This window comes from Callospermophilus lateralis, chromosome 4 (assembly GCF_048772815.1).
Source record: "Callospermophilus lateralis isolate mCalLat2 chromosome 4, mCalLat2.hap1, whole genome shotgun sequence".
NCBI lineage: Eukaryota > Metazoa > Chordata > Mammalia > Rodentia > Sciuridae > Callospermophilus > Callospermophilus lateralis.
Genome location: NC_135308.1, coordinates 92,158,024 through 92,173,361, shown reverse-complemented (window position 1 = coordinate 92,173,361; position 15,338 = coordinate 92,158,024). Strand labels below are relative to the sequence as shown.

The 15,338-nt window shown below is 35.3% G+C and overlaps 1 protein-coding gene across 1 annotated transcript in view; it reads left to right on the top strand.

The window, feature by feature from the left end:
- Lmntd1 (lamin tail domain containing 1) overlaps positions 1 to 15,338 on the top strand; it is a 39,073-nt gene that overhangs the window by 21,064 nt on the left and 2,671 nt on the right. Inside the window, exons 5-8 of the mRNA XM_076852733.1 lie at positions 124 to 243; positions 6,082 to 6,299; positions 7,309 to 7,481; positions 13,330 to 13,392. Of these exons, the coding sequence (XP_076708848.1) occupies positions 124 to 243; positions 6,082 to 6,299; positions 7,309 to 7,481; positions 13,330 to 13,370 (552 nt within the window). The 3' untranslated portion in view covers positions 13,371 to 13,392. The remainder of the gene's footprint in view (positions 1 to 123; positions 244 to 6,081; positions 6,300 to 7,308; positions 7,482 to 13,329; positions 13,393 to 15,338) is intronic.

The window sequence follows — 15,338 nt, the reverse complement described above, 5'->3', positions numbered from 1 at the left end:
TCTCTTAAAAATAAATAAACAGCACTAAAATCTCACCTGTTGAGACAGGTTAAGTTGCAATGACCCTGTGACCTTCACAGGACTCTGCTGAGCCCAGCAGCATTCATCAATGTTTTCTTGCAGGTGTGGGCAGCAGCATCTGAAGCGAAGCATCATCCACCATCAGACTTTGTTTGGAAGGAGCAAAACAAATTTAAAACAAGTCCAGATTGTACAACCATCCTGTGCAAACCCAACGGGGAAGTCAGTGTCTGGTTTGTAGCAATAGTGTTTAGCAAACTGGATAGCCCTCTTTATGTCCCCTTCTTCTCTTAGCTTACTCGGCTGTTTTTCCATCCTGCAAAGCTTGAAGAGAGTCAGCACTAAATGCCCTAACACATCAGGCAATCAATCCAACAGCACCCTCTTTCCAGTGTCCAAGTGCCAAAGAACTGCAAAAATTTGACAAAAAATGATTTTTGATATCCCATATTTCTAAGAAACTACTTCAAATTTCAGAGTCTAGGAAAATTTTTACTTGTGATATTAGCTTGATGAGCAGGGTAAGGAGGGCACTACATAACAGTCTATTCATTTATTCATTTTTCTGATATTTATGGAGCTTCTATACTCTTAGGGCTGTATTAAGTGCTGGGAATATAACTTAAAGAAATGTGATCTGCTTCCAAGGGACCAATATCCTTATAAAAACTTAGTCTTAATTTGAAATGATTATACTTTGTCCACTCTAAAATTAATTGTATTATAAATAGCTTTGTGTAATTTGTTTCCAGTACTTGGTAATTTTATTTTGTGATTTTATTTTTCCCTGGTATAATAGCATCATAAATATATATCCACTGACATACTAATAAAATTTAAAGGTATGTTTGTATGAAAACAAAGTTATTCTTTTTTCAAAATGGTTAGATTTTTCTTAAATATTTGCCTTTTTTTCTTATCCTTGGTCTCATGGTGTCTTATAACTTCTAACCCACACAATGTATTGATCGGATTCTCTCAGTTTCTTTCTTGGTCCATCATCACTTGACTTTCCCTTTAGAATACTTGGCTAATTTATGAAGAGCCATTTTATGCCTTTCTGTGAGATCAGTTTTCATTAGATGGGGAGAGCACTCACCAGATGTCATTTAGCAGACTTTATTCAGTCCACTCTAAGTCCCTTTGTGGGTTAGAATTGAATTTTATACTACTGATAATAATTTTCACTATTTGGGAAGAAAAAAATTATGCAAGCTAAGTTATTTCCTCAGCCTCATGATAAATCGTTAGTAGAGCCCAGATTAGTATGAAGGGAGTTCCCAGCTCAGAACTTTCATCACATGTATCCACTTCGTAACCAGGTTTGTGGCTTCTGCTTATGTGTGCACTGTTCCAGGTGATGGGTGCTGAGCCAGACAGACCAAGTCCCTGAGCTCCTGGAATGTGCACCTTATAAATTGTCATTCCCTGCCACTGAGTTAGACTATGTCCTTCAACTGTTTTACTTGCTGGTTTGAACTACTTTGATTGGTTTATTTTGAAGATATTTACATACATATGTTATCTGTCAGGCATGGTGATATGTGATGTAGAACTACATGTGATATAGTCCTTTTCCTTAGGAGACACAGAATTTTTTTAAAGTAGAAATTGAATTAGCCAGAAATAATTGCAATGCTGTGAAACAGTACTTAAAGAGAAATATGTGCACAGAGCATGACAGCCCATGTCACAGATGTCAACTTATGTAAAGGAGTGTCAGGAAAATTGTTTGCAGGAAGAAACACTTGCCCTGAGTCTGTGAGAGGGAGTTTGCCCAGCTGCCCTTTATGAGAGGGATCTTGCCCGATTCCACCTCCCTCACTGTCTTCTCCTGTGCTCCTCATGCTGTCTGTTGTAACCACTCTGTCCTTCATTACATTCATTTCCCAGTACTCACTGCTTCTTCAAGCCACAGAGCCTTTGCACATGCTTTGCTCCTTCAGAGATTCTCTTCCTCACCTTTTTTACCTATTAAATCCTTCCTTCCCTTCAGCCCTTAGCAAGACTTTTTCCCCCTAGAGTCACATCCCATCAGAATATGCCACTCATGGTAAAGCAATAAGTAGTATTTAATTCATCTAGAAAATATTCCCATAAAACAAGCTGACATGTAATTTTAAATCAACTTGAAACCCTAATATAAACACAAAGTTCTTTTTTCCTAGCTATCTAACTATAATAATGTGTGTGTGTATATATATAATCCATCTTTAGGGAAAGTCACAGAGCCAACCATCTTCTGTCTACAACAAAAGAAACTTACACAGACCCAAATATATCCAGTTTCTGAACTTGCATAATACTATTTTAAAAAGAGAAGTTACATTAGAAGTCGACCTTTAAAAGAAACCTAAATAAAGTATGATTTAGACTGCTTTTTAAAAAATATTTCTTTAGTTGTCAATGACCTTTATTTTATTTATTTATATACAGTGCTAAGAATCGAACCCAGTGCCTCATACATGCTAGGCAAGCACTCTACCACTGAGCTGCAAATCCAGCCCCTGATTTAGACTACTTTTTTTGAGTTACTGACATGACAAGAGTTAATATTTAATATAACTACAAACTTTAGGGTGTAGTATAAAAGTAGTATTTAGTTTTGCTCTTCCATGAATTAATTATGCCATTTTCATTCTATTTTCTCATCTGTAAAATAAGAGATTGTATGATATAATCACTAATAGTCTATGAATATATGGATTTTAAAAAAGGGCTAGACTTTTTCTACCAGGTACACTGTTGTCCCACAGGATTTATAGCCCCTGCACTCTATGCCCACAAACTAATAGATGTCTAATGGGGGCGATGGCCACCATCTCACTGGGGAGTTCTTCTTCCTGCCCAGGAGAATGTAAGCCACCCTAAAACTTAAAGTCTCAAATAATTAGTGAATAGCAAAACACAAATATTCAGAAATATATTTAGAAAAGCAAAGCCTCTGATAGATCTAGTCCACAAGGGTGCTGGAACTAGATACAGAAAAGATGGCTCTGGTGGTTTATTTAAGGGGTACAGCAAAGGCAGGGATAAAGTTTCAGGGGTGGAGTCCTGCTTCCTGATGTCTCACAGTTGGCAGGTTGATTGGCATCTTGGCAGGTCACACCCATCTCAGGTGCTGTGTGGACCATGGCAGAGCAGAATAGAAATTCGCATTGTCCCTGGGCAACTGACCAGAGAAAATGTCCACTGGTAATTCCCAGACACCAGATGTTTCTATCCACTAGGCCTCCATGCGCGATGATCCACATACAACCCATGGACAGCTGGTGATGGAAGTCTTAGGTTTGTTCAGTGGTATTTTCCCAGTCCATCATTCTGCATTGGAGTTCCAGATGTGGAACAAATCCCTCGTAGGCAACTCACTGAAGACCTCTTTATAGATACACTATCTTATTGATTCTCATTAATTCAAGTATTTTACAAAGGAGGGAAACAGGACTTGGAAAGTTAGATGTCTTGCTCCAGGTTTTATGATTAGTAAAATGACAGAATTTTTTAAAAATCACGTCTTTTAAGAATTTTTATGTAGTACTGAAAATAGCCTACAATATTCCTAAGACCAACATTCAAGAGGGGAGTTTCCATTTTATCACAGTATGATTATAGTCATCAAATATTTTTAAGTCTTTACAATTCAGGGAGAAATAAAATATTGCTCTTGCCTAGAAAAGGCATGCAATGTAATTAAGAAAGATCACACTAAAATGATCACAAATTTATTTTCAAAATAAATGTGTATGTCTCAGCTATTAAAAGAGGGAGGATCTCAAACTGATGATCTGCCGCAACTGTAGGATTTTCTTGCTGTAGTTCATGAAAACGAACTTTTAAAAAGATTACATGTCCTCATTCATTTTTCGTAGCCTCACCCAATTTGCTTGATGTTATCTTTCTGTCTATTTAATTTGTCAGGCCAACCAGAGGCTTTTTTAACGATAACAGCATAAAGCAGAAACCTGTAATTTTATAAACTAAAAACAGATCACAAGAATAAGTAGAGCATTGGGGTTCACTTTGATGCTTAATTTTCTCTGGTTGAATAAAGATATAATTGTTGGTCACTATGCAGGATTTTCCTGAGTAATTTTTGCACATATTCATTGTCCAAATGCTTCAGGAAATTAAAGCAAACTCCAGCTTTAGTGTTCATGGGACTTCCTAACTCTCACTTAGGATTCTAGCTGGAAAACATGTGTTCTTCTCCATGCCTTTGGTTTTACTATCTATTTCTCCATCTCAAAATATGGATATACATATAATGTTGTAAATGTTTAAAGTTTTAACTTATGAATATTTCAACTACTTTCTGTACAGTTCTTTATAGTTATGAAATTCAGTAGCTTAAATGAATTTTAAATACTCTTGTAAAGCAATGCCCCACTGCTACTCTCCCCATTTTATATGAGAACACAGTCCAAGATAGTATGTGGCTGACCTGATTGAGATTATGAAGAACTGGCAAGTAAAGGCAGATATCTTCCTAGATCCTTCATTAAGTAATTCACTAATCCACACACAGTAGGTAAATGACATTATACAGATTGGTTTTACATTATGTTGTATCTTATTTTATGGCATACATAAAGATCATCTCAAAATGGATAGAATACCTTAATGTAAGACCTGAAACCATAAACCTCCTAAAAGAAAACATAGTGGGAGAGGTCCTGGACATTGATCTTGGCTATGATTTTTTGGATATCACACCAAAAGCTCAGGCTACAAAAACAAAAACAAATAAACGGGACCATGGCAAACTAAAAAGGTTCTGCACAACAAAGGAAACAATCAAAAAATTTAAATGGCAGCTTACAGATTGGGAAAATATATTTGCAAATCATAATGTGATAAGAGGTTAATAGCCAAAATTTATAAAGAACTCTTACAACTCAATAGCAAAAAAACAAATAATGCAGTTTAAAAATGGGCAGAGTATCTAAACAGACATTTCTCCAAAGAAGACATAAAAGTGCCCAATATATTTATGAAAAGGTGTTCCACATCACTAACCATCAGGGAAATGCAATAACCACTGTAAGATACTACCTTCCACCTACACAGGTGACTGTTACCAAAAAGCAAGAGATTAATGATGGTAAAGGTGTGAGAAAAGGGAAACCTATTACACAGCTGGTGGGAATGTAGATTGGCACCGCCATTATGGAAAATAGTGTGGAGGTAACTTAAGAAATTAAAAACCAACTACCACATGACCCAGCAATCCCTCTTCCAGATGTATACCCAAAGGACATGCAATCACCACTTAATAAGTTATCTACACTCCATGTTTATTGCAGAACTATTCATAATACCAAGATATGGAAACAAATGCCCCTTAACAAATAGATGAAGAAAATATCACACACGCACACACACACACACACACACACACACACACACACAGGAATATTATTCAGCCTTAAAAAAAAGGATCTTGTCATTTGCCACACACGGATGGATTCTAGTTACCTGGGGGAGAGATAAATCAAAGAATATAAAGAATATAAAATATAAATCAAAGAATATATATAGGATGAAAAACTCAAGAGATTTAATATAAAACATGAGGACTACAGTAAACTTGTATTTGTAATGTTATTTTTGTTAACCCATTATTAAATCCCAATTTTTCAATTCTGAAAATACTTTAATGAATTTGACACAGGTACATTAAAATATGTTGAAAATAATAACTTATAGTTTATATATTATATAAATTAATACTGTATTTTTTATATCATTATAAGTACCTTGTAGATTAATTATATTATAAATTATATACTATAGTTTTATGGCGTGATGGGACAAAATGGATTAAATAAGTGAAATTTAGTTGCTGTTTTCATAGAAAAAGCAATTACATGAAATGATAGTTAATTTGCTGTCTGATGGTAACCATTTTATTATCCATATATATCCCATAACATTATATTGTAAACTTCAAATATATATAATAAACCTTATTTTAAAAAATAGATTATATTGCACTGAGTCTGTGACATTAAAAATATATCATTCCAATAACATTTACTATTAATAAATCATTTTCATTAGGCTATTGCTTGGCACACTCCTATTCACTGGAAGCAAGCATGGGAAAAATTGGAGACTGACATTGAATTTGACAGATGTTCAGTAGTAACTCCAACATTCAGAAAGCATGTTTTTCAGTGGACCACACCTGCAGCTGCAGTAACTAAAGAAAACCAAGATCAAACTAAGGGAGATACCTCAACATGTCTAGTGGAACAAACTCCACCTTTTATTAAGAGGTAAAGGATATTTTGTTTTGTTTGTTCTATTGGGTGATCCAAAAATTAGTAACTGAGCACATGGGAATGACTGGGTGACAGATATGTGATGAATAAGTAATATGTCAACCATGGTTAAGAAACTGTTTTGAATAGGAGCCATGTGAGAATCATAAAAACAGAGGGAGAAGTTTTATTTTTTATTTTTTTACATAATAAAATTTGCATATTTTAATGTTCAGTTTACTGAGATTTGACAATTGTATATATACAGACAACCACCACCCTAGTGAAGATGTAAAACATTTGCATTACTCCAGAAAATTCTTTATACCAATTTACAATAATTCTGTCCATCTGTGCTCTTGGCAACCACAGCTTTGATTTGTGTCACTTTAGGTTGTTTTTATCCTCCTAGAACGTCACAGAAAGATCCATTACAATATATATATGCTCCTCTGTGTTTGATTTCTTACACTCTGCACAACATTGTCAACATTCATCCATGTTGCTTTGTGACTCATCAGTCCATACCATTTGTTTTTATTCCTGAGAGGTATTCTGTTGGTTAATTATATCACAATTTTTTCATTCATTCTCCTGTTGTTGGATACTTGTGTCTGAAGTTTTAAATTCCCCAATTTTCTGTTTTATACTTGTTGCAATGAAGGCTGACAGTCTTCAGTGGGTCATGTCGAGACCAAGCCACTTCATTTTTCCTTGGCACTGTTATTCAGGGAAAGGATGCTGCCAGGCTGAAGAGGTGAGATTGTCCCCAGGTCTTTAGCAGTGCTTAGGAGGAGAGAGAGATATACATCACTTAGGCATTTAATCTTGGATCAAGAGGTTCAGAATGTCATTCATTTGTATGCAAATATTTCTGGTTGTATAATAAATATTCTGTCCACAAGTCTAGAAAAGCCATGTTTTCTTGGTTTTGAAGCCTGTTTTCACTTTAATTAATCACTGTCAACACTAGTGCCACAGCATAAGATACCTTTTGGGTTAAATTTGTCATTTTCTTTTTCAGAGAAAAGGAAATCCCACCAAGTCTTTTCCCCAGTCGAAGCCCTTGGGGCCATAGTCCCTCTGTTCCTGCACATCCTTACTGTCCTCTGATTGACCCGTACAACATGTGCACTACTGGAAGCAACTTGGAGAGACAGCCCAGGTGTCAGTCAACCAGACCTGATCCAGCCCCAGGTAAATCAAAAGGGTATTTATTCCATTGGAGAGCAAGGAATGTGTGTGTTTTTTGGATAAGGATTAAAAACCTTCAGATTCACATCTTCAAGCAAGGCTCTAAAAAAAAAAGTATTGTAAACCAATCACATTTACTGTAGCTCAGCATCTTTCACAGTTCCTGATAAATATCTGTTGAACTAACAAATAGATCAAAAGAACAGCATGACCTGCATAAGTATGTAGGATTCTTGAAGCTTGGAGAAAAAATGTATTTTGTTTTTTCATCAAGCAAGAAAAATTCATCTTACAAGTTATGCTGTACTAAAAATATCCATCTTTTCCAAAAACAACAGTATTAATCCCAAATTCTGATTCATTTTCTATCATAAACTTATTAAGTCCCATAAATAAAGCTTTTTGAGTTGGTGTTATTAACCTGGGATCTGAGAATGTATTCCCCCAGAAGTCCATGAACCTGTTAAACTTGGTAAAAAACATGTGCCTACAGGATTCCCCCCAACCCACCCCCAGGGAGTCTATGAGGTTCAGTAGATGATCATAATTTTAAAACAAAAACCTGGATGAGAAGAACACAATGCCAAAAGACACAATAATCGTCACAGCAACTGTATTTGCAATACACTAAAACTAGAAGCAATCCAATTGTTCATCAACAATATAATGGATAAATTATAAATTATTTATGCATAATGAAAATGAATGAACTATTGTTACATGCAAGAATGTCAATGAAGTTCATGGGCATAATTTCGAGTAACAGATGTCATACTGAAAGGAATGTGTATTGGGTAATCCCATGTATGTGAAATTCAGAAACATACAAAACTGAACCATGGTGTCAGAGACCAGAATAGTAATCATCTCCAAGAAAAAGAAAGAGTACTTGAAAGGTACCAGACAGTACATCTAGAATATTGACAGTGCTCCATTTCCTGATCTGAGTAGTATTTACTAGTACATGTCATGTTTTCAAAATGCTGTGCAATCGTGATTTGTGAACCTTCTTGCATGTACGTTATACTTAAAAATTATTTTTAAATTTTTGATGACAAAAAAGAAAAAAAGAGAAAAGGAAGAAAGCATTGCTATAGTAATAAGCACTGATAGCTTATACCCTAACAAGAAAGTACATTGATTAAAATCACTCAAAACAAACATTAATGATATGAAACTTATTTAGTGTAGGAGAAAAATAGAATAAATCTATTACTGCATTACAATGTATTAGGACTTCATTATAATATAGTTTGTCATATAGTTCTGCCATTTCCTTGTGGTAGAGATGGCTAATTGGTGCCCCCAAACCATTGTTTGTTTAGGCACAGGACCCAAAGGCCAAGGAAAACCTGGACACACGGACACCAAGAATAAAAACTGTTTTTCTCACCTCTGTTGCAACTAGCAGAACCATGTGCCAACATTCTATATGATGGAATGTGGATAGAAATCTTGTATGCAACATCTGGATCATGTTCTTGGAGTTTTAGCTCCCCTGTGTTTTCTCTGTGGCAATGATGGCAGGGTCTGGAGCTGCCGTCTTCAACTCAGAGATGAAGCCATGTGTTGAGGACAGAAGAGCCACCTTAAGTGCCCTGTTTTGGCACATCTCCAGGCTGTTAAATGAGAGAGAAACAATCTTGTTTAAGCCATTGTTAAGTTGGATCATTGTATCTGAGCCAGATGGCCCACACAACATTGCTGCCACTTAAGATTTAGTTTCACTTAATAGGCTCCTGGTTAAAAAGAAAGCAAAAATCACAGTTAGAACAGACGTTTGTAAGACAATTAGGTAAATTTAAATATAAAATGAGCATTAGACATCGAGTTGTTGTTTTGTTAGGTGTGTTAATTGCATGTTGGTTGTTCTTAGATTCATACAGAAATTTTTACATACTTACTAATGGGTTGGTGTGTAAGTACAGACATATAATGTGAATATGGTAAAATATTAATGGCTGAATATGGGTGTTAAATATACAAATATGGTTGTATTATTCATTAATATTTTCTGTGTGTTTTAAATTTTTCATAATAAAATTTGAAAAGATAGACAAGACAGACATTTGGGTAGAAAAGCATGCACCTGGAGCTAGTTGAGCACAAAGGCCTGGCACTGAGTGCAACATGAAAAGAACCACATTAAGGAAGGATTGGGCCCTTTCCCAAAGCTGATGTGTTTGCCCAGTACTGACGGTTTTGTTCCTAGACCCAGAAGCACAGGCTTTCTTACAGAAATTAGTTTGCAGATCTTGGACAACTTTGTCAGTCTCCTTCTGTACCTCAAGTTATGGAAGAAATGAGTCTGAAAATAGTATTTGACAGACAATAGAGTTGATTACTGAATGTACTTTACTGCACACTTTTAATGCATTCTCCTATCATCTGTGATCCATGTTGTACAGTGCAGTGGGATTTGTTTTAATTGGAGACCCTACAGCACTCCTAACTTCAGTGTAGATGTTATTATAGTAATAATTATAATCATTTCTCTTTGTTTCTGAAGGTTACAGAACCTCATTGCAAAAGCCAATCTGTTAGAAAATCAATGAAACTAGAACATAGATAGCCTAACACAGGAATAAAATGAGGATGGATCTCATCAGTGTAAGCTCTATATTAAGATAACAATTATGGAAATTTATTTAAATCGGACTGTGGACAATTGCTCATTACACTTCAATGGATCTGGCTTTTCTATATTGAGATCACGGTATTTTTTTTTCCATAAGAAACTGTCAGGTGTGATGGCACTTGCCTGTAATCCAAGCTACTTGGGAAGCTAAGGTGGGAAGATCACAAGCTCAAGGCCAGCCTTATCAACCTAACTCAGTGGTAAAGCACCCTGGGTTCAACCCCCAGTACTACAAAACAAGACAAAAAAAAAAAAAAGAAAGAAAGAAAGAAAAGAAATTACTTCCAATACAGGTTTGATATAAATTTTGTCTTCAGATCAGTATCTGTTCTGTTCATCCCTGTTCGTATTTCATAGTTTAATTTTTTTTTCAGAAGAGGAATTTGGAATGTCTAATATCATATTTCTATGACTTGGCAGAATATTAGCCAATATTATATTTGTATATATGGCATTATTATTCAATAACTTGAAATTGTTGAATCACTATATAGAAATTTTTTAACAAAACAAAATACAAGCATCTGACTATTCTGTGGACCAGAAAAGAATAATTATTTGGACTGCTTACTCTCAAATTGAATAGAAAATAATAACTTGAGGGAACATTGCAAAATGCCAACAAGTTCTGCCCATGTTCCATTATCAAATAATGGTACCAAAAATTAGGAACTTCCATGTGAAGGAAAATTTTCTTACATCTTGTATTTGAAGATAACAGCTTTCCTCTTCTGTGGCTTTCAGTTAATTTAGATTGAACATCATTATATTTCTACAGCACTATTTTTTAAAGAACAGACAAGTGAGAACATCATTTATGTGCTTCTTTTTGTGGCTGAAATGTTTCTTTAACAACCTAATAAAGAATTCCAAAGTAGAAGTCCTAATAACAAAATAATGAGGTGATGTCATGACCAAATAAAAAAAATTTCACTGTTACAAAATGAGTACTTTAAATTGCCCTTTCATTATGAAAGATTGTAGCTTCATTTATGGAAATATATGCATTAATTATCCACTTCCTCACACAATTAAAAAATACTATTTCAGGAAGTCAGAGTACTGAGATTAAATTAGCTAGATGCTAAATATTTCAGGTCCAAATTACCTAATAAATTGACATCATCCAATTTAAATAGATAAATAGTACTACTACTGATAATCCTGTCATTAAACTTCAAGAACTTATAGATGAGAATTTTAAATAAATGTTATCGGCTCTATAGCATTTTGTTTCTTGAGGAACATGATTTCAGGGTGCAGTTCAAAACCCTCATCCTCAGGCTACTCTGTCTGGAAGGACATACATAAAATATTTACAAGGTGTATTTCATGCCAACAAATTGCTCTGGAAGAAGTAATGAGCCCCACTCTTCTTGTATCTAACCACTGCCTAGGTAAGGAAAATATCTGAGAATCCTGTTTATATTCCAGATCCATAACTTTCTATTCAGAAAGTTTATACTGTATGTATGAAACACAATCCTGATTCATTAGATTAAGAAACCTATTAGGGGCTAAGCAAATGACTGTCAACCAAAAACACCAAGTTATTGTTAATCTTCCTTGCAGATCACATTTTCACATGTGGCTTTTGGATGTTCTTTCTTTGTAATCAAACCGTGACAATTTAACTTGATAATACCAAGTTTGCATAGAAAAATAAAGGGTAGGAGTGCTGAGGAACTAGTCCTGTTTTGGTTTTGGTTTTTCCAAAGTAGCTCATTGTTATCTGTACTTAGAATATTATTTTGCTTTCTTGTCTTTTATTTTATAATAATAATATAAGAGCTCATATCTGATTTAGAAGTAATCTGAAATTAGGGTCATTAAATTAAACACTATTTCAGTTTGATATACTAGTTTCATATGTAAAACTACATGTGGTGCATGTGTGTACTGTGTGTGTGTGTATGTGTATGTGTGTGTGTATATATATATATATATATATAGATATAGATATAGATATAGATATAGATAGAGAGAGAGAGAGAGAGAGAGAGAGAGAGAGAGAGAGAGAAGAGAGAAGAGAGAAGAGAGAAGAGAGAAGAGAGACAGATTCTGGAGACTAAAGCCAGGGATATTCTATCACTGAGTTGCATCCCTGAGATAGGGTCTTGCTAAGTTGAACAAACTGGCCTGCAAGGGGAATACTCCTGCCTCAGCCTCCTAAGTAGCTATGATTACAGGCATGTGCCACTACTCCCAGCTGTGAAAGTTATATTTATACAAATAACCTTTTAATCCCTGCTTAAGTAAAATAATCCTTCCATATCTGTAGTTTCAGCATCCACAGATCTGACCAACAGTAGATCAAAAATATTCAGAAAAAAAATGCATCTGTATTGAACATGTACAAGCATTTTTCTTGTCATTATTCTCTAAACAACAAAGTGTAACTATTATTTACATAGCATTTACAATCAATCTAGAAATGATTTTATAATCAATCTAGAAATGATTAAGTATACAGGAATATGTGTGGGGATTATATGCAAATTTTTATAATCAATTTTATAATCAATCTAGAGATGATTAAGTGTACAGGAATATGTGTGGGGATTATATGCAAATGCTATACCATTTTATATAAGGGACTTGAGCATCTCTGGGGATGGGGACAGGGGAACTGGAACCAATCCCCATGGTTACCCAGGGACCACTATATGTGGGAGTGAGGAAGACCACCACATTTGTCACTTTGCCCACCAGTGTAGAGTTGACTAAAATGGTAGGTGAGCCAGCATCCCCTTCTGACCATTGAATTCTTTATGGATCCCTTATAAGTCAGTCCGATCCCTTCACCTCCCTTCCCTAACTACTATGCTATTATGGTAGGTCTAAGTGTAGAAAGCATTTGAGGAATTTTATAAGGCTGGTCAGATTATTCTACAAACCTCTTGTTTATATAGATATAGATACAGATCTTCCAGATGGACATTTTCTCCTCAAGATTTTCATTAGTTATGTCTTAAAATATATTTTTAAAATGATTTTTAAATGATTCACTGAAAATGTGGACTTAATAATAAATGATATTTTCCAAGTAGTTTTCAAGCTACTTGGTTCAAGTCTCCATTAAATATGATCCTTAAACCATGGATTTCTTCTTCAAATGAAGGAAAATTCTTATATTTAGGATTTGTTTTAATGTGAAATGCCAGTGCTTGGAATAGTGGACTGAACTTTTGTCCTTCCCCTCCCTATTTTCAGGGACCAAGAAAAAAAGGAAATCTAAGTTACAAAAGCAATAAACAACCAACTCAAACTTTAAAGGTAAGTAATGGTATTGCAAATTTTACTTTCTCGGCAGAAAGATAAGAAGACAAATAATTTACAGAAATGTCTTTAAAAGTCATCAGAACATGGATTGTTCCTATTTATCTTGCAGTTACTAATTTCCTGTTAAATACTTTTGGGGCCATCTGTTTTTATCTTCCTGTTGAATGATAAACTTTCTAAGAATGGGAAACAAGGACATGTCACCTCTTACTTCCTGCCCCAGACCCTTGTCCTATCCTTGTTGGCGGATACATAATGAACACTGACATCTACAGTGATTTCTAATACTCAAAGCAACTCTGCAACTATAACAGTACATTTTAATTCCTATGGTCACTTTTTTTAAAGAAAGAGTGAGAGAGAGAGAGAAAGAAGGGAGAGAGAGAGAGAATTTTAATATTTATTTTTTTAGTATTTGGCGGACACAACATCTTTGTATGTGGTGCTGAGGCTCGAACCAGGGCCGCACGCATGCCAGGCGAGCGCGCTACCGCTTGAGCTACATCCCCAGCCCCTATGGTCATTTTAGTTCCTGTTTTAGATAGCTTTTTCATCCCTGTGACCAAAAGACCTGAAAAGAACAAGTTAGAGGAGAAAAAGGTTAGTTTTGTTCAGTCCATAGTCAGAAGACTCCATAGCTCTGGGCCTGAAGTAAGATTATACATCAAGACTGTGGTGGAAAGCAGCTCAGCTCACGACTGTCAGGAAGCAGAGAAAGAGCTTCACTAACCAAGGACAAAATATAAACCCCAAAAGCACACCCTCAGTGACCTGCTTCATCTAGCCACATCCTGTCTGTGTTTACCACCCAGTTAATCCTTATCTGTGGTTTAATCCGTGTAGATTAAGGCTCTCATAACCCAGTCAAGTCACTTCTGAACATTTTTGCATTATCTCACACATGAGATTTCTGGGGGACACCTCATATCTAACCTATAAAACTCCCTACTCAAAAGATTTCTTTGTTTCTTAAAGGCCATTGGGCTTGTAAAGGAACTTATTTCAACAATTCCACTTAAGAACTCAAGAGACAAGTTACTAACCACAAAACCAGAACTAAATTACTTCAAAAAGTATTTTAAACTCCAAAAAGTATTTTAAACTCCAAAAAATATTTAAACTCCAAAAAGTTGGAGAATCCAGGAATCCAGCCTTGTCTTCCAGTGATATAATTCTTGTTCCCAAAGGTCTTGAATTCTGTCTCCACTGGTATTTCCTCCAGTTGCCACAATGCTTAGTAGGATGCAGTTGAAACGCAGAGGGTAGGATGTGAAATCTGCACAGGCATTAGCAACCAGCACTTCTACCATCCAGACACCCTTCACTCTCTGTAGCCAGAAGTAAATCCTACTGAATAGTGAACTTGCAGATGAATTGAAAAGGGGGCATTTTATTATAAACAAAACAAGCATTTGTTTGTTTGGGTTGGGAAAAAAAAGTGTTCTGAATCATCTAATTTGATATTGAATAATATATTTTAGGCAAAATGTTTTAGCCTTTCTTAATCATCCTTGGTTACTACTTTGCTTAACTGTGATGGTCACAGATATGTTCTTTGATTCTCTCTCATGCAGATTCTTTGGTAGATTTGATTGCTTTTTGTATTCTCTCTGTTTTGAAAAGTTCTAGGTATTTTTAGATACCTTTTGTCTTCTCCACCCCACTCTAAGAAGTACCTTTAGAATTGACCATCAATGTGCCCAGGAATAGTTCTGAAGCTTCCCCAGGAGAAAACGTTCTTTTTTATTCATTTTAGCTATCCATCAATGAATTAATTATCAATTGCACTCAGCTCCTGAGACTGGCATGTCTGTTCAGAGACAAAGCCATCGTTGGTTCAATTCTTGTAGGCATTCATGAGCATTCCCTGGCAACTTGTAATGCTACACACTTGTACAGAATGTCACTGCTTTCACGTCATCTCATTTGAGTCTACGAGG